General features: G+C 42.0%; 1 protein-coding gene across 1 annotated transcript in view; it reads right to left on the bottom strand.

The window, feature by feature from the left end:
* The window catches only part of LCP1 (lymphocyte cytosolic protein 1), a 29946-nt gene extending 3083 nt beyond the window's left edge, over positions 1 to 26863 (bottom strand). The window contains exons 1-14 of the mRNA XM_082304891.1: positions 26653 to 26863; positions 16356 to 16446; positions 14424 to 14575; positions 13540 to 13669; positions 12499 to 12631; positions 11833 to 11914; positions 9694 to 9859; positions 6892 to 7034; positions 4766 to 4861; positions 4041 to 4236; positions 3280 to 3358; positions 2980 to 3094; positions 2004 to 2137; positions 863 to 986 (exon numbers count right to left, since the gene is read on the bottom strand). Of these exons, the coding sequence (XP_082161017.1) occupies positions 863 to 986; positions 2004 to 2137; positions 2980 to 3094; positions 3280 to 3358; positions 4041 to 4236; positions 4766 to 4861; positions 6892 to 7034; positions 9694 to 9859; positions 11833 to 11914; positions 12499 to 12631; positions 13540 to 13669; positions 14424 to 14575; positions 16356 to 16422 (1617 nt within the window). The 5' untranslated portion in view covers positions 16423 to 16446; positions 26653 to 26863. The remainder of the gene's footprint in view (positions 1 to 862; positions 987 to 2003; positions 2138 to 2979; positions 3095 to 3279; positions 3359 to 4040; positions 4237 to 4765; positions 4862 to 6891; positions 7035 to 9693; positions 9860 to 11832; positions 11915 to 12498; positions 12632 to 13539; positions 13670 to 14423; positions 14576 to 16355; positions 16447 to 26652) is intronic.
* Between the last annotated feature and the right edge of the window lie 255 nt (positions 26864 to 27118).

Below are 27118 nucleotides of genomic sequence, written 5' to 3'. Positions count from 1 at the left end.
CAGGATGGCAGATCTCCCACAAAGCCAGAGTCTAGCCTCAAGAGCAATGGACAGCTCAGTCACATACCATTTAGATCTTCACGAAGTGCTGCTTAGCGTCATTTTTCATCTAAAGCAGACTAAGAATGCTTTCAAGGATTTTTTTTTTCCCCAATGGATGAGACATCATTAAATCAAAAGATGGGGTGCTGGGCTAGTGAATTTGCTTCCTGTGGGGAGATGACATTGATACACGTCTACTGATGGGAGGTGCAAGGGGGACCAGCTGTGTGACTTCTGAGCTCATTACGTGAAGTCTGATGGATCTGTCCTCGCCTGGTGCAAACTGCTGATTTACATCCACTGAATGTTCCCCAGCTTGGGAAGTGTCTCAGATGTGTTAGCAAAATTGGAAGCTCTCTGGAATTGGAGCACCTCTGTGTTTATAAGGTACCTTGCAAAATAGGGCACCACCCCTGAATGGTACTACCACATTATGAAAGTATTGCTCTTTAATACTGTCATTTGTAATTGCCGTCATTTAATAATCAACAGCACAGCACTTCTTGCTTAATTCCAGTCATCATTCCTGGATCCATACTTTGATTTCCTATGTCAAACTGGCATTCAAGGTGTTTGCTGTATTGTTCATATCATGTTTCTGTTACCTTTTCATAATAAAGCCCCTTGAATAAAATCTCTATATCTGAACATGCCTTTAAGAGGGAATGAAAAATAATCAAACTATGTAGTTAATTATATCATAATATATTGTGTGTGTGTGTATGCATATATATCTCTATATACAGGCAACGTATATAACATACACACAAACACACTGAATAAGAGCTTCCTAAGCAGAGACTTGAGCAAAAACCTGTACCTTGAAACTGGAGATGGTTGAATCCTTCCCGGCTGCAGTCAGTGTTTCATTGACCCAGCTGACAATGATTTCATCATTGACCTTCTCTCCACCACCAATGTCTTCAAGGATATTCAGGGTATACCTTAAGAGGGAAGCCAGGATACCCGCATTTGCTCAAAGTCTGCCGTAACCTCAGAGCCACCCTGTACATGCGCAGCTTGACTGGGATCACCCCAAAAGTCCTCTTAGACCTGATATTCCCCTGCTTCCCACACGCTCACAGTATATATTAATTATATTATAACATGCTAATTCATCTATTGGGTCTAATTCACCTACAGTTCCCTAATCACTGTTTTGGTAGTGTTAAAAGGTTTTGATACTCAAAATTCTTACAACGTCCCTCTTAGTGGATCTCAGGGTAAATGACTCATTCTCACAGTGCTTGAAAAATAATCACTGACTTTAAGGCCGGAAGGGAATTGTTTTGCTCATCTAAGACCGACCTTCTGCATAAACACAAGCCTGGAATATTTTGCTTATATGACAGCATACACCTTGGAAAGACATCCCAAATTGATGGCAAGTAATCACCACATGCCTAGATTAATTACCTGCCTGATAAACCTATACCTTGCTTCGTAGACTGAATTTAGTCTGTATCCAGTTCCTAACCACTGGATCTCTTTACACCCAATTATGGAGCTCTTAAAGACACACACAAACACACACACATGCAGAGAATTACATTAAAGTGGGGAGACCTATTGAGTTGCATCTGCTTCAGGTAGCAGATTACAAAACTTCTGCATTAATTCCTTGTTTCCAGTACATTCTCCCCACTCGCTGATACAGAGACCTTTCAACTTCTTTTTCTCTCTTCCATGCAATGAACATTTATTCACGCTATACAGATAGTGACAATAATAATCTTCTGCATGAGCTGACTGTAATAGCCTTGCCCACAAGATAATGTGCTTCCTGATTGCATCCCTAACTAGGAGTGAGCAAAAAGTTACTCTGTCTTTGCATATAAGTGCAAACAGAGGAGTGAGAAAGCTGTAGCCTGGAGAGCCATCTCAGTGGTAGCATCAGGAAACTACTGCAATACAAACTGAGTATACCAAAGCACTCTGAAGTTTGTGTCTGACTGGCATACCTTCTCATCAACTGCCAGATTAAGGCCAGCGTGAGCGTACGGTTTCCTTCATTCAGATCTTGCCCAGCGATGCCAACAAGGGAAAATTTGGCTTGATTCTTCCCCAGTTCCACTGCATAGTTGCAGTTTTCAAGCTGTTAATGACAGCATCAATTAGTGCGGTTCAAAAATATAGAAAAAAAGAAGACAAGACACTGTTACTTTAAATTCTTTGGATCGCTTAGCCCAGATCCTCCTGGGCAAACAGGAGCTTTGGGGCTCTGTGATAATACAGCTGTTTGACTACCAGCAGCCAGTTCCATCCCAAAAATACCACGGTAAACAGTTAATATAAAAAGAAATGTTATACTTCATCATCAGGGCCTGAAAAACTGATTACCCTAGCAAATACAAATCTATGGCTCATGGGTACCTCCAGCATCATGGCATTGCACTGAGACAAAGGATTAGTGTCCCAGTCAATTTTTAGGTCAGTTAATCACTCTGGCCTAACTGAATGGAATTACTTATCCAGATAGCTGGGAGAAAGCTTTGTATTTAGCAGCAACTCTGTGATCGGGTCTTGAGGCATCTGGTCAAGAATGCTTATCATCACTGTCTTCATTTGATGTGGAGGGCAGTGATCCAGACAGCTGCAATTAAGCTGGTGCCATATGACTCACGGTGAAGATGCATTGTAATTGGTGACTAAGACAGTAGCAAAAGTGGTCTGCAAATACAGTTTTTAAATATTGACACAAAAGGTGTCAAGTCTTTTTACTTTACAAATATTGTTCACCTGTCAACAGAGCCAGTGAGTCAAATGTATGTTTCTTTTTTCAGGATGAAAAAGTATTCACTGACTAGACAAAAAATCATTTAATGTGCTGTACTTGGGACTTGAGAGCACCATGAGTGCACACGTTGCTGTTTGAAATGATACAGACATCCTTGGAGGATAAGGCATGGCTACTGGAGCTATTCCAGCTTTTTGTACCTTCTTCATGTTGCCACCCAGTTTGGGATATGGTGGTTTGTTCACTCTGTTCCAGTCTACTGGCACTTTGATCTTTTCATAGAGCTGGAAGATAACCAAGGCATCTGACAGGTCACTGAAAACAATAAAAAAGATATATCATTGTCCGAAGAACAGACTAAACTAATAGTAGAGATAAACTTCGTGTCCTAAAAAAAAAAAGCAGCATATATTCTTATAGGGTCCAAAAGTTTTTATGTTTTTGTAAACAATTTGCTAGCTGTATTTATCATCTGAAGGAAGTGTAATACCTCCTCTTACCTATATAAGTGATTTACACGTGGATTAACACCCAGGGAGTTCATCCAGTTCCTGAACGTCCTCTCTTCCCTTGTCTCACCTAAAACAACAGATATATCAATCAACAGGCCTGCAAACCACAACACTGCAGTAAAATAAGTGTCTTGTGATGAAACCGTAACTCAGAATTTACAGCGCACTGAACCATAAACAGAAGGAGATGCTGGCTGACATGTGAAATAAGAGAGCATGGTGCAGCGTGTAATATTTCTTCATGCCCTATATATTATAGTATTTAGGCAGATTGGCCTTGAAATGCCTTCAAGAATTCAAGAACAGCCTGTGCCCTAGCATGAACAGTATGAGGCTGAGAAAGAAGGACCTGAAGCTCAGCAAATGACCCATACAATGGTGGTCCTGACCCCAACCCAGAGCAAGCAGGCAGCAGGTTTATGCAAGATCTGATTTTTAAATTATATTCTCAATTAAGGGAATGCCAAATCAACTCTAATTTCAACTAACAAGCACACTCAATAGTCTGTACTGCTTCAGACATCCCACAAACATTTTTATCTTTTAACGTGTGCTATCCACAGAACAGACCCCCACAATACCAGAAGCTACATGCAGGTAAAGAGCAGCCTCCCTTTCTCAAGGCTGCCTGTGCTAATGGTGCAGTGAACGTATGTCTGAAGGACATAAGGTTAGGTTAACATATCATCAACTCAGAGCTGGGGATACTGTGGCACAGGTGAAACATCCTTTATTTGCATTTTCCTTACCTTCAATAGAGCTCCAGTCAATGTCCTGGTTCTCTGGCTTATGCAGGGCAGGGTATTTGTTGAACAAGTTGGCGATGAAGGCCAAGTTTAGCTTTGGGTTCCCCCGGACGACGTCGGTGGCCGTGACGAACTGCCGGCAGCCCAGCCGCTCCGCCTGCTGCAGCATGCACTCTGCTCGCTGGACGTCATCCTTCTCCTGCGCCGGCAGAAAACGGGGCCATCAGCCTCACCCCACCGCCTGGCACTGCATCCGAGACCCACTTGGGGGCTCCGCATGTGGAGCTAGGTGTGGGGCTGTTAAAGCAAGTCCTTGTCGGATTTATAGCTATTTTCTTTCCCGCTTTTACTAACGGCAGGTCTGTGTTTTCAAATGGGCTTTACCTACAGTCCAGCCATCTCACCATATTGCTTTTACAGTTATATTCCATATAAAAGGGGATGGTTTGATGAAATTCCCAAATAAATGTATTTAAATATACTTGTTATGTGCTAGTAGTTTATCAGTGGGGTACAATGGTTGTTAAAGTTTCAGCGATAATATCCAACGAAAGGCAAAAATGCATCATTTAATTCTTTGAAAGCTTTGATTTCTGAAATACAAGATCATGTTGCAGTGCTAAAAAGAGTTTGCTTGTTCTGGCATGCCGGTGTAACTCTGTGTTGGCCAGCAATGCAAGTAACAGACAGAAAATATTGGCATTTACTCTAAACTTATCTCATCTTACCCTTAATCCTGACATGTCAATAGTAATAGCCGGAATGCCTTCTTCATCTCCCTTGGGGGCAACTTGGTTCAGCAAATGGTAATAAGCTCTTGAGTCCTGTGACAAACAGAGAAATTAAAGGGAGGAAAAATTACATCTAAAGCTCAGGTTTTGCATGCCTGCGCTCCCCTGAACAATGTGTCTGCATGCTTCGTTTTTGTTACATCAATCATTGGGCTACATAATTAAATTAATTAAGCTGGAAGCACTTAGCAATTCCTATTTTATGCTGTATTTGCCAGATCTATTTCTTCCCTAAGCCAAGATATATATGCTGCAGAATGCTCAACGCACAAAACAAAATGCTGTGTGTTGTACTTGGAAAAAGGACGGCAACACCAAAGAGATATTTGAATTGACTTAATCTGAACATTAAATTAGAGATAAGAAAATGCATACCTTTATAATGCTGTAGAAGTCAGGCTGCTGAGCATTTAATAAAAGAAAATGCAGAAGGAGAAAGCAGATGTTTAAAGCGGATTTCAAAGCAACGCTGGAACAGTTATGGAAAAAAAAGCATAGTTTTCAAGGACAAAAGTTAAAACAGACAACAGTATCAGCATTTTTCAGGCAAAAGGGCAGGAACAAGACAAGGATTTAACATGTTGTGTCTTTAATCTTTTGTGAAATGTAATGTTGCTTCCAATGTGGAAAATATTAATCTCACTTCATGAAAACCTCAAAGAACTGAAAATAAAGCTACATGTTAATGTCTAGGGACTTGACTAACTAACCTAACTAATACTCTTCAAAATATAAAGCAGATTACCTGAATTATTTTAAATCTTATAGATCTGTGAGGTGGGGAGACACACTTAATTAGAGAATGACTGTAAAGGCTGAAGTCTCGGCCTCTGAGGGGTAAACGTGTGACTTATTTTCCAACTGTAAATATGGTAAGTGTGATTTACCTTTCAGTTGCAGATGGGATTTAATCAGTTGCATTATAGTCCTCTCGGCCAGCCTACAGAATGATGGGAAATACTCTATTCCCTTCCCTGTCCATGGATATTCTCCAGTCACCTCCACCCAGTGAACCAAAAATCTGTTACAGTAAAAATTGTGTTGTCAAATGTGACTCTCGGACTCTCCTGTTGCCTTCCCTGGTGTTTTCTTCTGTACGTCAAGTAAGTCATAGTAAATGACTTTTCATGCTTCAGTCCCTGGTGAAGCCTACAAGCAGACATCTCTGGAGCAGGGCTTTTCCCGTGCTATGCGGGGAGCAGGCAGGTTGGGTCATGGCTGGTGAGTCTGGTATGCCAGCCAGCCCCTGGCTTGCCTGGAATCCAGCTCAGACACCCTCCCTGATACACCTCCTACAGCCCTGGGATGCTGACTGGGCCTGACACTGTAGCTTTAGTGTCTGAAACATATCAGTGTGCGCCACTGAGGTTCAAATACATCTGTCTAGGAAGAATGAAGGTCCTACAGAGAAAGCTCTGCTGAAATCTGCACCCACAAGCCCATGAAGTCCGAAGTACGTGAAATATGCTGCATGGACTAGAGACCCATCCTTGCAAGTGCCTCCCCATCTAGCTATATTATTTTGAATAGTCCCACTGAATAAAAACTTGCAGGTAAGTGCATGCAGGGTTATAGCAAAGGTTGGGACAGAGGAGCACATAACCCAGGTGCTGTACTGAAGGAAAGATCAAGTGGGGGAACTGGAAGAGCTCCATCCTCTTCCCCTGCACCTAGTTATATGTCTGGGTAAGGTCCAGCCTTTTCCAAACCAAAGCTAGGTCAAGAGGCATTTAAGGACATTTAGGAAGGAGGAGAGCAATAGAGGCAAGGAACTGAAAATACAGCGGCAGAGTCCATATGCCCTGCCCAGAGCCAGCAGCCATTCCTTTCCCAGGCATTTGGTGTGCTGAGGCTGGCAGTGATGACTGGGAGGTTGGGAGGAGGAGGAATAATACTGAGTGGAAAGGTAAACCCCACTAAAATGATTTCATGTACCCAGTTCCTTGTGTTTGTCAGAGCAGACTCAGCTGCTTGGACTGTTTCAGTGCACAATCCCTGTTTGGAGGACAGGGATTTGGGTGTGGAGCTGCTGTTTTGCTGTTGTTGGTCAGTGTTTCTCATACCTTGATGTCTGAGCTGAAGTTGTTGACTTTGTTGCATCCTGCATTCTCCAGGTGATAGTTTGCCCACCTCAGCAGCAGTTCCTCTGGAGACAACTTCATCAGATCCTCCAAGCTCTCTCCTTCTCTCAGAAGAGCAATCAAGGCTAAGCAGGAAAAAAGAAATAATTAATGATGTTGTAAATGCTTGTAGAGCAGAATGTATAACTATTTTTTCTTGCACATTTTGCTGCCCTAGTTTCTGCAGGTGAGCGACCAAAGTGTTGCCAAAATTCAAGCTGGTTTAGCATGACAGAGGACATAAACAGAAAAAGGGTTTCATCAATAAAATGAGGACAAGGCTGTTAGTTGTGGATCTCGTAGTGAATAGTACAGAAATGCAAAATAATTTCAGTGTGGTCTAAGAACTACTTGATTTCCTTGCCTCAGATCTTAATGAAAAGATGATGATGTTGAGCACAGGGGCAAGATGGGAATGAAAAAATGAACACAGACTTTATGCAGCTTAGATAAAAGAAATGTCAGTGACCTTCACACTGAAACTGGATCTACACAGGTATTCTGAAGAACTTGCACATGACTTCATGGGCTCATTGACCAGTAGGGTTAACTCATCTGTCAACTGGAGAAAATACCCTATTTATATAGAAAAATTAACATAGTAGTTATGTTCATAAAAGGAGGAAGAAGCAGGAGGGAAAGATCGACCCTTGCAACTGCAGGACGTTCAGCTGATCTCTGGAGCATGAAAGGCTTTAGAACAAGTTTTGAAAAGAACAACTAATAACATGGAAACTAATTGTTAATGTGATAAAAAAGAGAGAGTGTGTCACACTAGTCTGATCTCCTTCTGATATCTTTTGTCATTCCTTGAAAGAAATACAGATTTGCTATATAAAGGAAACAGTGGAGACCTACTGTATCTGGAGTTCCACAGATAATTTGATATAGGGTGCTATGGGGTTAAACTGAACCAGAAGGAGATAACAGAAGCATTTGAAAGTAGACAGTGGATTTTATGAAGAGAACAATGTTAACACTGAGAGAAGTAGGCTGGAAGAAGGATTCTTGTGGAGTTGATCATGGATTGATTTTTGGACTAATGTTTTCTTTTTTTTTTTGCATCAATTATCTTGGCACAAATACTAGCAATGTGCTAAAATTTGATAATGATATTCACTAGGTGGCATAGTCAATACAGAGGATGATCAGGAAATCAGACAGAAAGAACTAGATGACAGTAATAAAAATGGAATGTAATTTAATAGTGCCACGTTCAAAGACATTCACTAGGGAATTAATATGAATGACTGCTATTAGATAAAGCTTATACGAACAGAGGATGAGAACAACTTGAGTGTATTAGATGTCTTCTGAGCTACTCTGAGACACCATGTGATGTGATCAGGGGAAAACCAAACATGATATTAGTGCATCCCAGGTATTTCCCAGAGAGGCTGGGATGTGTTACTGCCTTGATACCATGTGCTCATGAGACCTTATTGGAAATACAGTGTCCCATATTCAAGAAAGGGGAATTTCACCTGGAACAGCTGCAGAGAAGGGCTGTCAGGGAAAGAGAGAACCTGAAAAGTAATCAAAATGATCTTGGCTTGTCTACCCTGACAAACTGAAGTCTGAGATGAGAAGTGAAGAAGAAAATACTAGAAAGGGAAAAACAGCTATTAAGCAGGGTAAGGCTACCTACAAAGGAATGGGATCTGGGAACTCTGAAAACAGATGGCTCTGGCTATGAAAGGGATAGAAATGTGCAAGGGGTGAAGCAATGAAGGTAACACCTGCATGGTAACTGGAAGAAAGAAGTGTCACTGTTGGTTGAGCGGACTATCTAGAGGTGCAGGGAAGAAAGCACCAAGATCAGCTGCTGTGTGGCCTGCATGTACACACCCACAGCCTCACGCTGAAGCTATTTCATGGAGAATTTTGGCATTGGTGAGACAAATCTGGAGTGCTGTGTCCAGTTCGGGGCTCCCCAGTACAAGAGACACTGACAAACTGCAGCAAGCTTACTGGAGAGAGACCAAGATGGTTGGGCTGGAGTACATGATACATGAGAAGAGGATAAAAAAAATGGTTTTGTTTAGCCTGAAAAAAGGTCTGAGAGGGGAACAAGTATTGTGTTGAACAATTATAGAGGGGCCAGAGCTGTATTTTCCCAGTATGCACAGCAAAATGATGAGAAGTTACAGTCACAAGGTGCAGGAAGGGAAATTACAACTAGGTATAAGAAAAAAAAATTCACAGCAAGAGTGGTTGGGCTCTGGAACAGGCTGTGCAGAGAGCACTGGAAAAGGCCCTGAGCAACCTCATTTAACCTTGAGACTGGTACTGCTGTAAATGGGTAGTTGGACGGCTGAACCAGAGGACCTCCAAGGTGGACCTCCAGAGGTTCCTTCCAGCCTAAATTATTCCATGATTCTATAATTCTGATTTCACAAAGAAAGAGATGTTTGGCAATCAAGAGCAAGAAAAGAGCAAAGCCTCCTGGATACAGTGTAGCATTTCCTTATCCCAGATTTAGTGCCAAAACACCAATATACCTGGGTGTAGACCATCAGTCCTGACCCAGTGAGCGTGAAATTGGCTCTGCATATACAAGCCTACACACAGCCTTGAACTTTGGAGTGCTGGAACTTGTGAAGAGCAAGGGAAATTGGAGCAGTCAGGAAGACAGGCAGCAAATACTTGAAGAAAAAATCGAATTAAGAATTTTTTTAAAAGGGCTTTATCCTAAAGACTGTTCAGTGATAACAGTAGAGCACTGAAATGAAGAGCCATACATACCTTCGTTCCTGCTGATCTCTATGTCAGCGAAGAGTCCAATTTTGATGACTTGCCATAAAAGACCCAAAACCAGGTAAGGTTTCCCTTCTTTTAAGTCTTCAGCTCCAATGTTAACAACATGGCACCCAATGGCTGAAGCAGAGTTCAGGGCCAGGTTCAGATTTTCCTAGGGAAAGAAGGGAACTTCTGAATGATGCAGTAACAGGAGAGCTGAGGATACAGGAAGGGAGCACAGCCAAAGCTAGTGAAATCTGTGAGCAGCTTCAGTGTGAATGCGTTTATGTACATGTCTGACCACAGGGAGCAGGGGAATGCAGAATCTCCTGGAATTACAAGTAAGTTCTGGGTCCCAACACGAAGATGAAAGGACCTCTTTGGCAAAGGTGAAAGACACCATGTCACAAAGGCATTGGAGCACAGAGCATACGTCTGCATTCACAGTGATGTCCTGGCTCAATCCTGGTTATCAAAGCTAGGCTGTCCCTATAGCTAATGCACAAGCACATATTCAAGCGCTTGCCCCTTCAGCATGGGGCAAGCTCTCCTCCAGCCATTCTTGCACACATGGAGGAACGAGGGAGCTACAACCCAGTCGACTGGCAGATATTGCAGGCTCAGCTCTCCCTAAGCGCTATGCAAAAGCTCTAACACCTCAGATGATACAAATAAATTGCTAGCTGGCAATGTATACAAAAAGCACATGGTCACAGGAATCAGTATCAATAAACCTGTTAAGTTTTTAACCTTGTAGTTCAGCCAAGGTCAGAACTGGTCAAGCCTGGATATTTTCTTTTTGAACTTCAAAGTGTGGAGTCCTGGTTTGGGAGTGTTCAGTGGAAGCAGAGGGATTCTGTGATTCACAGTGAGGGGCAGAAAGTGATGTTTCAGGAATGTTATGTTCCTTTGCCACTTAACTCCCATTTAAAACAAAGGGTATAAGAAAATCTGACCCACAGGTCTGCACTATTCAAAAAGGTGGCTTGGTAAACAGCAGGCAAGTAAAGCAGGCAAAGAAGCCTGGACAATATAATTTATCACACAGATTCGCAATCTTTCACATGAATTTCATCACTGCTAGCATGACAGAGAGATTTGATTAGATACAAAATACAGAGAGAGAGACATAGTGTAAATTCTCATAAGCTAGAAAAATTAGAGCATTTCAAATTAATTACCTTTTCTCCACCAGACAGCTGTAAAAGGGTTAAGTGAAAGTGGAAGCTGTATTGATCAAATCACATCTATGTGTGACAGGGATTGATCTGAGCTGCATCACTAAGCTATGCTGCTGACCAAAATGATTAGAACTGAAAAATGTGGTATACAGCATAAAAATCCAATTTAATGGCTTCTGAGCTTACTTGAGCCTGGCTAATGTTCCATCAAATCAGAGTAGCTGAGGGCTAAACTGGGTTAGGTTCATATCTATTCCATATATCTATTTATATTCTGTACCCAGATACATAGATGCTGTTCATATAAAAATATCTCTCTACATACTGCTGTGTGAGAAACACAATAAACTTTAAATAGGTGAAAATTAACTTTTTTGTCCAATTTTTAAATCATATATATGTGCACATAATAGAAATAAAGAAGGGATTCAGTATTCGAGGTGAAATAGCATGGATTGTCAAAGGCAGGCAAAGGCTACGGTCCCATCTCAGGCATGTCGCACACCACGGTACTTCCTGGATCACCGTTAATATTTTGGTGAGGACATCAGACTGCAACACAGCAGTTGTGAACTCAAGTCTGTGGATGTGCCTGTGGGACCTTGGATGTGGGGTTCAGCCTTCTGAGAGCTAATCCAACTGGAATTGGTCACTCTATTATCCAGTTGCTCTTGCATTCATATACCACAAAGGTTATCTAAAGCTTTGAACTGGTAAACATCATACATTGGGCTAAATGCAAATACAAACACAGTTTGTTTAGTCAGATTGCTCATATGTTTGGAAAGAAACTGAAATATAAGTCTTTATGTTTTTATGACGTGGACCTGAGCATCTCACTTTGCCGCAAACAACTTTGCCTGATTTTTTTGGGCAGGATCATGGTATTTCCAGCCTTTGCTCTAAGTGATTATATCAAAGCATCCTAACAGGAAAAGCAAAGAATCTTGTTACATTTTAGTACCTGTATTGTGAAGGGTGTGAGCTTCTTTTTGTTGATTGTTCTCTCATCAATGGTATCTGGCACTGAAAAGTTGATCATCTTACTGGAAATAAAAGAAAAAACAACAAGAAATACACTACTAGCTATGTGTGCACAAAATACAATATAGCTTTTGTCACTACACTGTAGGACAAGTCAAAGAGCTGGAGAGTTACTGAACAAATATAGATAGCCTCTGTTTTTACACATACACACATGGGCACACACGCAATACTCGAGCAATTCTTTTGGGCCACATGCAGATTGTACTATAGGTGTGAGGCCAAGAATGCCACAAGGTGAAGTTGTGTGAGAAGTTTATTGTGCAGAAAATTTCTGTGAAACACTCACTATCTCATGCTGCTTCGTGTGAACCCCTAAAAGTCCTTGGACAAAAACAAAACCAACTCACTCCTCAGATGTCACTGGCTTCATCTTATTGCAAGGATCCGGAGGCAAAGAAAAACTCTCATTTAACATGAAAGAAACTTTATATTTTTAAAGAGAAAAGAAGCAAAAAACCTAGCATTCTTAAAGCCCTGAGTCTGCAAAGATTCATGAGCAAAGTCAGCAGCTTCCATATAAGCAGAGGTGTGAGCTTCTGCAGATTCATGGTTCCCATTTGTGAGAAAGATAGGTATTATTTACCATAGCACTATGCCATCACCGACTGCCTGGAAGAGGTCATCTGTTTCTGGATTCATTGGGACCACGTGTTTACAATCAGGGTCCTTCTCAAGGGCTTTATTAATCCAGTTGACAAAGGCATACTTTTCTTCCTCTGTGGACACAACATCAAAGCCATCAGTTTGTTGTGCAATACCACTACCGTCATTTTACTTACAAAGGCAGAACTCCTGGGGGAGAAGACTCTCCCATCAGCGTGACTGATCAATGAACCCCTACAAGGGAAGAAGGCTCTGAGGAGACAGGCAAATGAGCTGAAGATAGCAATGGGCTTGAGCTGGTTACTACTCCTTCCATACTCCTTCCCACTGACTGGGGATGCCCAGTGTCATGAGGGTGGGCATATTATAGAGACTGGTAATTAAGTTCATGTGATTCAACTACATGTTGCAGTTGCTGTGCTCTGCTAAGCATAATTTGTACTTGCACCATAATTTGAATGCATTGTTATACCGCTCTGCTAAATCGAAATCCCATGTAAGTTCAAATAAGTGAATTCTGTATTTAATTAATTCAATTATTTAATGCCTTCTTTAGGAAAAGGTCAGGAACCATTTGGTTACAGGTGAGTTTACAGAGACACTACCAGGGAACTGGTAAAATGTACAAGGAAATGGGTAACAGCGGGGAACCCGTGCCTTGCCTCGCCCGTAAGCAGAGACAGCAGCGGGCCAGTCTTTGTGCTGCTGCAGCTGTGCCGGGAGGCTGTTCTCCAGCAGAGCTGCAATGCCTTTATGGTAAGGGAAGCTAAGCCGGTTGGAGCTTCCTTCCATAGCCACAGATCTGTCCACCCCAGTAAACCGGCTCACGCTATTTTTGACAAAGACCCTGCTGCAGTGCTTTGTCACCTTCACAACTCTGTGCCTCGCACCAGCCTCACCTAAAGAGCCACCAAAGCTCACCAAGGCCAGAGCACCTGCGTTTGTATCAAGATAAGGTGCAAATGATCTCCAAGGGCACGCTTGGTCCTAGTTGCTATCAGTACAGGACAGCTGTACCTACCTGAGTAAGAGTGTTGTGTGCCAGCACTGGACTGCTCGGATGTCCCGCCGATAGCACAGATCCCCTCCTTTTTGTTGATTTGTTTTCGGAATGACTTAGCAACGTCATCACTCTTCAGGTTTTGGAAAATCTTTCAAGCACAAGAGGCAATTTTAAAATTTTGGAGAATTAAACCAAGGTAAAACAGTGAGGTCTTGGGCCAGGACACACGTCCTCTCTGCTTCATACATAGGGAAGCACAGTTTTCGTATTATTCAGTAAGTTTTTGTGTAAAATCTGTGTATCTGCTGTGGTAGAACAGGATCATACACAGCTTTTATGTTTTCAAAGCAGTGAATAAAGATCACCTAAGTAACAGAAACATACATGGTATGAAACCACGGAGCTAAGATGTGCAGGAGGAGGGCCTTTAACAGTTTCAGTTTGAAGAAAGGATAAGTAAAATTCTGTTTCTCCATCCCAGGGGAAATTCCAGTATTTTAGCATTTGCTTTTGTCCCAGTTCAGACCAGAAAAAGAAGTTTTTTAATAGAAAAAAAGGCCACATAAAGTTTTCAATTTCCATCTGCTGAAATTTTTCATAACCATCTAGCTAGAACATAATATTTCTGCAACTTATAACGGAAAAACTTCATCCCACTGCATCACCCAAACTGAAAGATACAAAGTCTGTTCAATACGCAGGTTCATTCATGTAACTTGTCCCACTTAATTGCGGGATTTCTAGTTCAGTTACCTCCTGCTCTCATCTTTTCCAGCGAGGGGACTCCTTGGAATAACTAGGTGCCCATGAGACCTTGTGCTTGTGCCTGTGCTGTGCCCTGGGGACCACCTTGAGTATCCCACCTGGCATCTTACATACTAAATAAATAACATCTTACTTACTGAAATAAATTCATCAAAACTGATCCTGCCGTCCCCCGTGGTTGTCAAATTCTGAACAAGTTCTCTGGCTTTGTATCCTGGGAGAGGGAGATTGGCTGCCTTCAACACATCTGTTAAATCGTTGGTGTGGATGAAGCCGTTCCCACTGATATCTGCAAAGATTAAAGCAATCACTTAGGTGATTAGACACATCAGTCTAATGAAATTTTATGCATAGAAAGGCTGTTGTTTTTATTTTACCTGGGGAAGTGTACATTATATATAAAGATTTGTTATCCCGAAATCCAGTATTTTCAACCACAGCAGTGTCATTTGCACCCAAGAAAAAATTACAATCACCATTTAACAAAAACTCACAGTGATGAATTCATATGTTTTAGACATAGAGTAATATCTTAACAAAGCTATGTTTAGGTGGATGTAATTGACTTTCCAAGGTTTGCGTACAAACATGTAAGTGATTTATAGAGGGAGTATCCTGTCTACAGAACAGCTAAAGAAAATGGAGTTGACGCAATACAGAGTTACACCTTACACATGCATATATTCATAGATATAACTTATGATTCTGGCCTGTTTTCTGCATCTAATATGATCAGAAGTCATGAGTTTAGAGACTTGGAACTGCATATAGTCATCCTTAAAATAAAAACTTGGGTGTTTCTCTGTGATGCTGCTAACACGGCTAGTCCTGCTGAGCCTGTTACAATGTCCAGGGCCAGATTTTATAAGATCACCAATACGGGTTAAATAGTCCGTTCTTTTCTACCAGTTTGTGAAAATCTCCACAAATAAAGAAGGAAAATGGTTCTATTGCATGGAGAGTTTCTGTTAAAACAATATGGTTATGCACATAGTTATACAGTTATATATGGTTATATACTTATATTTGGGTTTTATATATCTGTATGTTTCTTGCTCTGCAGGCTCTTCCCCAGCCCAGAGGCTGAGGTGATTTCAAAGAAGCATGTGCCGATTTCCTGCGTGGGAAGCTGCAATGTGAATCACTTGTTGCACGCAGCAAAAAGGCACTTGGCTCTGAGCATCAGTAGCACAGGGTAATACAGATGGCAAAGAGCATCCTATCCGTTTCTGAAGTCATACAGCAAAAGGATCTGGACTTGGAGAGGGAAATGTCTGGGAGAGGAATGAGAGCTTCCTTCCAGCATTTGCCTTGTCAGTGCATGGGGTGCCCTGGGCACACACAGTGACCAGATGTTTAAGATTGATTGCCAGCCTGGACTAGTCTGTGCTCAGAAATCAGATGATCATCACCTGAAGCAGTAAGAACAACTGATTAACACATAATCCAGCGAGGCTGACAGATCTGCAAAGAAAAGTTAAATGAGCTGTGAGAAACACAAGGATTTTTCTTAGAATTTGGGTAGACAGTGATGGATCTGTGTGACTTTAAAGGAGACAAATCAGATGAGACCTTTAAAGGCTTGGAAAGGAAACACACAGTTTAAAAATATATAGGGCTTGAAAGGTCATAGAAAAGAGATTACAAATTTTGTAGCCATTTCCACATTTGTCCTCTCCAGACTCTTCCTCCTCAGAGGGAGTATTCAGTTTACATTAAAATAAAACCTTTTTGCCTTCCAAATAATTTGCCAGGAATAAACAGTATTCTTAGAAAAACACTTGAGAGTATTTCCAATATGGTTTTCTGTATAGCTTTTGAGGTTATTTCATAAACCCTGCTGCTCATTGCCCTGCCATCTCTCTCTGGTAAGAGGCCATTGCTCTGCAGCCTGCTGATGTGGTTTCATCTAGGCGGTTTGCAGCAGCAGAAAAAAGAGCTTTCTGTGGTTTCTGTGACATGGTAGATCAGCGCTGGAGTAAGCTCCATCTCCTCACGGCTGGTCAGTGAGAAAAGAGCCTGCCACGGCTTCACACTTTTGCAGCGTCTTTCCTGTTTGCTGTACTAACCGACTTTGCTGAAAGCCTCTCGTAGCTCTGCCATCTCCTCCTCCGAGAAGTGTGCTGTTGACGCCATTTCTTAGTTCTCCGAGCGGCAGGTCTGCAAGAAGAAAGCACTTGTTTTTATTTGGTGCCTTTTTGGGTTTGTAATCATGATGAAAAAGGGAGTTTTCACTTGGATTTTCAAAGTCTCGGAGCAGTTCCCCATAGCTGAAAACCCAGTTCCTCTCTGCATCCCAAAATCAAGTGAAGGGGTAAAATCCTGCATACATGAGATACAAATCCAGGTCCCTCCTGTTGTTTTGCCAGGCCTTGCTCAAAATTCCAACAGTTTTATTTATACTAATTTAATTGGAATTAAATCCTATCTCAACTTTCGCTTCTCATGGAGAAAGCAGACAAAATTGTGCTGGTTCTTGTTATTCCCCTTTTAGAAACACAGTTCACCACGTGCTTCTTCAGCAGCGCTGGCAGAGAAGCAGCAGCCCTGTCTGCTCCCGAGGGTCTGGCTTGGAGCCGGAGCCCCGGGGGATATTTGCACTGCCTCCTCTGGGTACCTAATGAGGAGGCTGGTCACCCCTACGGGGTGGATGGATGGAGAGAAGCTCCTTCACAGGGTGTTCAGAGCACCGGATTGGGCTCCCCAGAGGGCTACTTCTCTTCCTGGCTATGGGGAGAGTTTAGGGACTTGGCCCCCAAGGTACCTAAGTTAGTGCCTGAGGTTGGGTGGCACTTTAGGAATGAGTGGCTGGAAGGAGTTTTCCTGCCTTTCCTCTCATCAAGGACATAAGGCAGGAGGAAGGATTAGACTTGCCCCTTGTAGGCACCTTTCTTAATCAGCAAGGGAAAGTTTACTTCTGTTTGTCACATCATTTAATACACTGCCAGAAGATGCACATTACACCCCTCTGCTTTTTCATGCACCTGCTGTCCCTTGCATCTATTCATGAGGAAACTGTTCAGGAGAAAGACTATCTATTATTTTATATTTGTGAGAATGACTCTAGTGTCCTATGCCTCTTTAAGTATTAATTAACCAAGCAACTATTTAAATAGAATAGAATGGAAACCTGAGTTGATCCTGGAAAGTGGTTGCTGTAGCTACAGTGTTCAAATGAGGAAAAAAAAAATCAGAAATACCTCATTCCCAGACTAAAACCAACATTGTACCCTGGAGGCTTGGATTCCAAACTTTATAGAAAGATATACAGGGATAATTTAAAAAATTACGGATTTGCTATAGCCCTCTGCAAAGACAGAGAGTTGTGTACAGGCTATCTGGGCTTCAGATTTAATGCTCTCCTGAACTCATGCATTGATTCCTTGTATCTGTGAGAACCACTCTGGGCATGGCTGTGAAATAGCCCAAAGGCAATCTCATGTGGTTGGCTTTTTCTCTGCTGTCTCCCTGTAGTATCATGCACCCTTTACCTGCCTCATCAGTGTGACCCCAGGGCACAGGAACCCGTGTGCAGTTTTCAGCACAACGGAGCTGGCGATTGCTACTGAAATGCTAATATAATATTAAAAGTGGTTCTAACGACCATACTTTCAAGGATTACCTGTAAAAATCCCTGTGATCCACTAGCAATGTGGGTTATGTATAGTAGGGTCAAATTAGATCCATAGTCTTTCTCCTTCATTCTGGCATCTTTCCTGCCTCTGATTCCTCACTAGCAATCTTTTTCTGTTGCATGCTGTGTGGTTTTGCAACATGTGGATTACCTAAAATGCACCTGGACACATGAAAATCTTACGCTATCAGCAAGAAAATCCATATTCCACTGCAAGATCAACCCTTCCAGTCCAGTCATTTCATCAAGTAATATAATTTGCAACACAATTTTTAACAGCATTAAGACTGTTCTAGAGCTTAACAGATTAGAAACACCACAGGTTGTTGCCTATAACATTACTTTTGCAAAGAATTTTATAACCTTGAGAAAAAATTATCACCAACATACACTAGACTTTACTGGGTTGCATATGAAGTTGTGGCCTCTGATCAGTAGCTAACTAACTGATCTGTTAAATACAGAGAATCCTATTAATAGTACATACATTTACACGTATACTAGTAATACATAATAGGATGGAGGTTTTTGCTGTAATGAACCCTTCTGACATCCCTTTCAGGTCAATATTACCCACTCTTTTGTAAAGCTTAACCAAGAAATCAGATGAATCTCTGTACTGAGCGTGAGAACTGGTCCTTGATCACCCAAGGAGTAGTTGTACTCGGGTGATGGAGTTATCGTCACTGCCCACTCTAACACACAACTGAGTTTCTTCTGCATTTTCAGTCCCTTGGTATCTCTTGATTTCAGCCTGTCAGCTGCAGCCAGAAGCCCTCTGCAAAGTGCATGAAAGCCCTCAAGTTTACATGCAAATAATCATACCCAGAATTTTCAGATTAAGGTTTTCAGAGTTATTCACAGTTAAAAATCACTGTCATTTCTGAAATTGTTCAAGTAGTAAAACACAACATAGGGAAATCAAGAGAGTAAAAGTCCAACGCTTTAGCAACACACAGCAAAAAGGAGTAAATCCACTTTTTAAAAGCTACTTTTCAATATATAAACTGACTATTTTGCTTAGATCCTTAAAAGTAAATCCTTCGGCTGGGGCTGCACGGCTAGAAGGCGCGTCCCCTGGGTGGTGGATAGGGGATCCCTCTCTGGAGGGTGCACCGGATAAAATTGAAGAAGGTGCCGCGAACCAACGCAGCCTAAGGGAAGGCCACCCTGACAGAAAAACCACGGGCCCACCAAGTCATGGGGGTTGGGCAGGAGGCCAACTACCTCCTCCCGGAAAAAAAAAAAAAAAAAAGTTGCAGAAACGACGAGCATCAACTCGGAGATGGAGAAAATCAGTAATGAAGTGAGGAGGAGGAGATGGAACTGGATCGGTCATGTCCTGAGGAAAAAACCAACAGAAGACTGCGCTGTGGCCCTTGGGACTCCAGAGCACGCAGCCGCAGACCGATCGAAGTGGAAGAACGATGTTCGCGCCTTGTGTGCCTCCTGGCACTGAGAGAATTCAGATTCAGATTAAAAGTAAATGATGATATTTAGGCACACAGAAATGTAAAATGCATCTGGACGATGGTGTGGGAGGTCAGATCCAATATTTTCCTTCTGATTTTATCAATCAAGAGCAGAGTCATTTGCTTCTAGGGGTCAAACACTTCCAGCATTTCACTATTCTCAATGCAAAGTGAAAATACCTCAGGCAGCCCATCAAGAGGGCATCCAACAACCCTAGGTGAATGATTCAGTTACTGATAATCCACAAGGCATTGTAAGCATACAGTGCACTGCTCTGCTCCAAACCATTTGTAAAATGAGTATGACAAGACAGATGCAGAGAAAAAAATGCAGCAATATATATGTATAACAGTAAAGGAGAATATGTGGCAATATGAACAAATTGGAAGAGCTTCTTTGAAGGGAATAGCTGTTGAGGAGCTGAGGGAGGAACAAAGGGAAAATCAGCTGATGAGAACCAGGCGACAGCTTTGAGCACGGAGATGTATGGCAAGAAGCAAAAAGGAAAGCTGGGCAGGAGCAGGGCATGGCAAGAGGGAGGGGAGTTTGAGAAGGAAGGAATGCAAACAAAAGCTTAGCTATCAGCAGAAATGAGATTTTGAAGGTCATCAGCAGCCGGGAGGAAGGATCCTGGACCTGGTGTGATCGAAGATCAGTGAAAGAATTGAAGTTCCTTAGAGAGAACAAGATGAAAGTCAGCACATGCTCGGATGTGGAGGCAGGACGCCGAGAAGGGGAAGACAGCTCCATGGGTCAGAGCAAGAAAGACAGTGGAACTGCCAACAAGAAAGAAATGGAAGGTAATAAAAATTCAGAAGGAAAACAAAACACTCCTTGAGACAGACTGAGCTTCAGATGGCATCAGGACATCTGGAGGGGAGTCACGCTTCGTTCTTGCTTGACAAACAGCATAAACCCGCTATTGCAAAAGCGAAAATAAAGTTGTGCAAATACATTCCTTCCTCCCCAGAAGACTGTTGAGTTACAGGTTAATGTAAAAAAGAGAAAATGGTCTTACCTAAACTGCTGAGAATTGTAACAAACTGATACTCAAAGCATTCCCTTTCCTGCTGTCATTTCCAAACCAATACATTACAGCCATGCTGTAGAGCCTCCTTTTATTTGACTTTATCCTCAGAACAACCTACCATCACACTGATGCTGTAAGTGACCTAATAACAAACTATTTTCACTCTGGCATATAACGGAAGAACTAAATCTCAAACTTGAACATTACTGCTAAATTGAAACACAACGATATTGATGTTCTTTCATCTCTTTCAATTTTGAAGCTGTAGTCTGAGAAGCTGCCTGGTTATGTATTACTTGGCAAAGTGTGCACCCACCATGCAATATAAATAATAAACGGCAAAGTTTATTTATTTATTTAACAAAGTTCCATGACTTGTATTAAATGGTTACCTTGTTTTGTATTTTCCTCCACTTCTTTGGTGTTTAAGCCTTACTGCAGTGAAAACCTCAAAGATGTGAAACCACACTTTACAGCTAGACATAAAGTTGCACCTTTCCCCAAAGCAAAAAAGCAAATTTCATGAGGCAACATTACATTTCACAAACACATATTTAAGTCATCAGGAATGACTTAATTTGGTGCAAGAAAGTTGAATAAATTACTGATATTTACTCACTTTCTGCCACCAGGGCTTTGTTAATGCGCTAGTACTTTGCTAGTAATACAATAACCCCTCTAAGCTGTTGGAGAGTGATCAGATAAAGGATTGCACGTAGGTTTCCTGTCATATAAACTTCCCTATTTCTTCTGCCATCTTCTTGTCAAAAACTTGCTTGTTTTTTCTGAAAGCGATGAAACAACAGACATTCACTGTTGCAAAACGCAGCTGTTGTTAGAGTTGCATGGGGCAGCGTAAGACTGTGTCCCCCTCTGCACACAAGCCTCTACCTTTTACTTTATCGGAGCTCACAGCTCCAGTTTCTTTTCTTTTCTCTTTCTTGTCTCATCCACAAATTCAATTTCCAAGTGTCAGGCATTCCATGAGGGTTGGGGAATACTTCCTCAGCTCTTTTCTGCATTAGCCTTTCTTTCCCAGCCAATTTCCAAGAGGCACCACCAGCAATCCTCCCTCAATGCACAGCCCACCCTGGACAGTGCCGCCAGCAGGCAGGAATAAGAGAAGTGGCCCCAGAATTGTGCAGAAACTCTTGTGACAGATCTGAAACGTCTTGTAGGCCAGGAAAATATAAGGGAAAAAGGAGGATCTTGAGCATATTTGACCTTTGTCCCATACTTCTTGCGCCTTTGTGGCCCTCCTCATTCCTGGTCCCTCATCAGAATATCCCTGATAGGATATTCGTCCCCAGAAATATTTCCCTCTACCTTTCTCTCATAAGGTCCCACACATAAGTCCATATATCCATATGCATTTCTGTGCAAATTGTCTCAGTTAGTTTATTTTGTACAATATGGAAGGGCTAAGGAGGAGACAAGAAAGGAGAAGACTTATGAGTTACGCTCTAATAAATATTTTCCTTCTGGAGACAAGTTTTTGTTATTTTCGTTCTCACTACGGGATGAGAAAAAGAGAAATTATTCAGTGGATCTTATGTTGAAAGAAGAATCAATGCTATAACCACAACAGTGTGGCCTAGAAGTTCCTCAATTTTAAAGTTTCATCTTGTGCTCATTGGCAAAAAAGACCTTCAACTAAAATGCAACGGACAAAGCCATCTTGTTGGCAATCAGCCAAACATATTCTTTTGCATAATCCAGAATAGTTTATCTCCCAATTAAACTTCATATTGTCAGCATACTTGCTATTATTGTGCTTCTCTCTCATATATTTATTATTATCTGTTGTTATTCTTGCAGTTCTGATCAAAATAATATGCTTTTATCCCTGCACTAACAGGGTGATCCATAGTGCACCCACAGCAAAGTAGGACAGTGGCATTAACACTGAATTTCAGTGCCAGTTTGGAGCAGTGATAATTTGCAGCGATGGCTCTAGGGTATCCAGCCATCCTAGACAAACAAACAGTCCCATCCATGCCCTTTATTCTTGTTTGGTGTCACAGCTTCCAGGCAGATTGCGTGGACATTTTTTTGTGATAGTTTTTTTTCTGCTAATGATGTAAAATAAAAACTAGAATCCATGTGCCTCTTCCTCACTGGTGAGTTATTCAGCTAGCCAGCTACTGACCATGACTGACAGCATCAGCAAATACCATCAAGTTTTGAACCACATGTCAATTAGATGCATTTCTTGCATAAAAACTTTGAAAATCATTGAAGAAGCATGAAGAATTGCAGTATCTTTGAACAGGTGAGGAGGTTAATAAAAAAAAGTTCATTTTTCAAGCTGGGCACTTAGTGGTATGACTATTTCCCTATTTAAATAGCTATAGATACACACATGGATAAGAGCTTTTTCAAATTTCCTCAAAGATGCTGAGTTAAATTTTAAATCCTAACGTAGACAGAAACATACTTGGCTCTACTAGCAATGTGTAACTTGGATATTACTGTACTTTCAATCTGGGCGAGATCTTGCTGTTTAAATCAGCATATAAAATAGAGAGAGGAGTCTTTCTGAAGTTATGGCAAATAGTTCCTCCCTGGTCTGTGATAAAGGTTGACAGTTTAGCCCACAATAAATTACAGTCTTTGCCTCAAAGGCAGTTTAAAAGACTGGTGCCTGCAACAGCGAAATCTCACTGTGTATGCAGGCACTGGAATTGTTAAGCTGTTGGACTTCACATATTTTATTTTGTATACAATTTGAAGAAACACAGAGAAGAGACATTATTACTGTTCAGAAAGCAACACGGTGATACCCATGAGTTATTTTCTTAATGTTCCATTTTATAAAGGACCTTATTTGTCAACGCGATGCCTGAGTCCTAAATCAAGTACGAGTCAACAGGGCTTAGGAAGGGAAAATCCACAGAGCTTGTAGAGAAATGGAGATCTCTTTCCAATATACCCCTCAGTGGCAGGGAGTGCTAATCCTTCAAAGAAATTAAGACATTGAAGAAGCAGAGCTGTGAACCCGTAAATACTCTCCTTATGTGTCTTTTATCTGTCAGATACATCCTACCAAGGAGACAGCATATATGTGCATATTATTTTTCAATCAAAGTCTGTACAATTTTTTAAAAAAAGAAAAAATTGATCCAGTACACTACATTTTTGTTGGGTCACTTATGTTTTCTATCCCTTTACCAACACAAGCTAGCTAGCTTTTAAGTGAAAACATTTTTCCATAGAAAAAGGAATATTTTGATTCTCAAGTGCTTTCCAGTGATTTTTTTTCTTCTTTTTTTTTTTTTTTTTTGGCCAAAGGTGGTTTTCGAAGCAAGCCAAATGGACAAACATCTTCAGTCATTCAGCAGATGTCCTATTTGGCAAGGAAAGCCCTGCCCCACCCAGTTCCACCTTTGCTAACTAAGATGGGGGAAGAGGAGAGAGCATCTACAAGGGCTGCTTTGGATATGGACACGAAGAGTTACCCCACCTCTGCCCCGTCATGACCGGGGTGGTGGACGGGACACAAAACCCTTGGGCAGACAGATAAAAGCCTCTCTTCCTACTCCTGTGAGGTAGGCATCATACTGCAGCCCGATGGCAGAAGGTCAGGTCACAAAGTTCTGACTCAGTCCCAAATGTCCTGTGAAAGCCCAGTATCTGATACAAGAAAAGGAGAACACAGCCTGTGTTTCCAGCTTGTTAGCAGGAAAACAGTTCCTCTGTGCATGGAAAATATTAAAAACATGTTCCAGATGTAAAAAGGAGGTGGATATATTATTTTTAGATGCAAATGTATATTTGCATTTGACCGATTCCACCTGGATTTATGAATCTGTCACTGTTGCTCCCATGCTGGGAGCTGTATTCTGTCCTCAGTTTTGCAGGACTCCTCACTGATTTCAGCAGGGATTCACAGGGGCTTAGCAAGCCCCTGAGTGATCAGGCCCTTCCACCCACCAAACCAGACCAGCAAACGGAGAGCACATCTGAACATAGCCCTCCTTACAGGCTGTCCTGCTGCTTGGGACCCCCTCCTGCAGTGGTGCCATGCTGGGAGCTGTAGAGTCTCTGGGTGTGCAATGGGGAACCAAAGCAGGAACTGGAGCAGCGCAAGGCACAGTCCTCTCGTGTCCCTTTCCTCTGAAGAATAATTTGGCCTTATGGTGTGGTCCATGAGCCCCCACTGCCAGGCACCCCTCGTGGCAGCGTGTCACCCTCCTCCTTACAGGTACTGCTTCCATGTCTGGGACATCCCACTTGTCTCACCTGGGGACGGTGATTTATTTCCCGTCCTACAGCTTTCCCCTTTGATAACTGCAAAGATGCACAGAGCGACCAGTGCAGAGCCTCCTACTCCATCTTGCAGCACAGCTGGTTTCAGTATCCTAAATGCTGTTTCAGTTTTTTTCATAAATATTTTTCATTTTGATAAATACTTTACATTTTGTATTAGCATTTCACTGGAGTCTGCTGTTTTGCATGAAAGGACTAAGAGTATGAAAATCAGCTACATTTCTGAATGCACTATGCTTTCCTGATCTGCCCCATCTCCTTCCATCCCCTTTACTCAATTTCTTTCTAAAGTTTTTTCATACTTTGGAAAAAACACATGGTGATGACTTTTACTGTAGATAGCTGTGCTCCATGCTACACAGCTGCATTTAAAGCTACACATGATTGAAATCAGAAGGAAACAAGATAAAAAAAAAAAATTGGTAGTATAATACAGCATGATGGAGTGCATGGTATGTTTTGTGAGCAGGGAGAGAGAAGCAACACCACTAGACTTGTTTAAGTACAATGAGTTTCATATAGGATCTCAAACATTTTATAACCAGTATATCAGTCCAAACCCTTACTTGATTTCAGTTGAGGTAGCAGATTCACAAAACAGTAACATAATACCTTTTTTTGACCTATTGTGTGACCACTGTCTTCAGTTTCTGAGCTAAGTAAATCTGGACCTCGTGGTCAGGATTGAAGCAGAAATCCCCACTCATTACCAGCAGGCAGGCAGGTACTTCCCAGTCCCTCATGCTCTAGCATCCCTCCTCGATGGAGTTTCCCGCCACGGAGGGGGTTTCCACATCTCCTTTCTGCTCAGGAGAGTTTGCCCAGCCCCATCTCTGACCCCCGCAGACCCTCTGGCCCCATCTCAGGAGGGCAAACCGCTCCTGCATGACAAGCAAGAGGGGAGGAAGGTGATACATGCTGGAGTTCCTCTACATGAGAGGTATCAGGATGTGAGCTACTTTTATCAAGATAATCAATCGGCCATCTGCTGAGCACCCATCGGCACTTCTGATGGCACAATCTCACCTGCCATTTGTTAGAGATCATCTTCACTTGATAGCTGCAGCAGTGAGGGGTCAGCCAGACAATGTTGTCTGTGACTTTGGCTGCACTAATGAAGACCTAAGGTCCCATTTGCTTGAAAAGTCAAGTTACTCACAGGCTTAAGCGTCAGTTGTACAGACAGTGTTCAAACCAAATGCACATGCTGAGGAAACCACAGTCTGACAAAACCAGCAAGTCTCTGCTCTTACAGAGCAAAAAGTTAAGCCCAAAGGCTGCTGTTCACAATACTACCGCCTGAAATGTCTGTAGACCATTGCAAGTCACAGTTCATCTACAGCCTGAGCTGAAATCCCAAAGAAGACAAGGGACAAGCCTGACCAACTTCAACAGTCAAGATCTTAAAAGGCAAATATAATGTTAGGACCACCACATATCACCATTTTTAAAGCAGAATTCCCTACTACAATCAGGCTCCATCATGAATCAGTTTGATTTATTCTCTGGAGAGTAAAATTGCGTTTATAAAAGCCTAGTATGAATGTCCTAACAGGCAGCAGAGTGTATTGTAAACAATACGGGCCAAAATACATTAGCTTTATGAATCAGTGTTTTTCATCACTGGAATTAGAATTACCCTCTTACAGGGATTCACTCTGCAATCTAAATAACAGCTTCTTACTTTATCACACCCTGCCAAACTAATGAAATGCCAGCAGATGCAAATTCAAAGACTACCACTTTACTCAGTCAAAGACCACTCTGCCCATTTAAATCCATCAAACACTTTCCTGAAGGTCAGTAGAAATGGCACGCACAAGACAATTGGAAAATGCTTCACGCTATTACAGAACCTGCACTGCTTTTTCATGGTGACCACAGTTTCCTGTGCAGTTAAACTGCTCGTACGCGCAATGAGGGCAGCTTGCTAAAAAAACAGCAGGTGCCGTGATCTTACCTCCCGGGCTCAAGCGGTGGGTCCAAACTGCTGGAGCAACTGTTCGACAGCTGCAAATCCAATGGACAGGGGAGAACTTCTTTAAAAAAAAAAATAAAGCTTTTTGTAGGTTGGGGAACTGCGAAGTAGTATGTTGAAACAGGTTGCTGTGTGACTAGGAAAATCTTCCTTTTCTGCAGAGCAACTAGTCAAGCCCGAGACTGCAAGCCCAAGGCTGAGCCCAGAGAGGGAAGTGACTGGTGACAAAACGTCATAGTGAAATAGGTTTTGTCTTTATAAGGAAATCTGCTCTTCTCGGGCCTTCCTCTTCACCTCCTTACTCCTACAATAGGTCCACTGGCATGTATCGCTTCCTCTCCGTTTTACCCCTCTTCAGTTCCGTTCTCTCTCACTAAGCACATGCACGCATGCACGCACAGAACACCTTCTCTTTTTGGCGATTAAAAGCAGCCATATTTGAGACTTG

This window comes from Platalea leucorodia (assembly GCF_965183815.1).
Source record: "Platalea leucorodia genome assembly, chromosome: 2".
Taxonomy (NCBI): Eukaryota; Metazoa; Chordata; class Aves; order Pelecaniformes; family Threskiornithidae; genus Platalea; species Platalea leucorodia.
The sequence above is the reverse complement of the archived record's forward strand: the minus strand, read 5'-3'. Positions and strand labels throughout refer to the sequence as shown.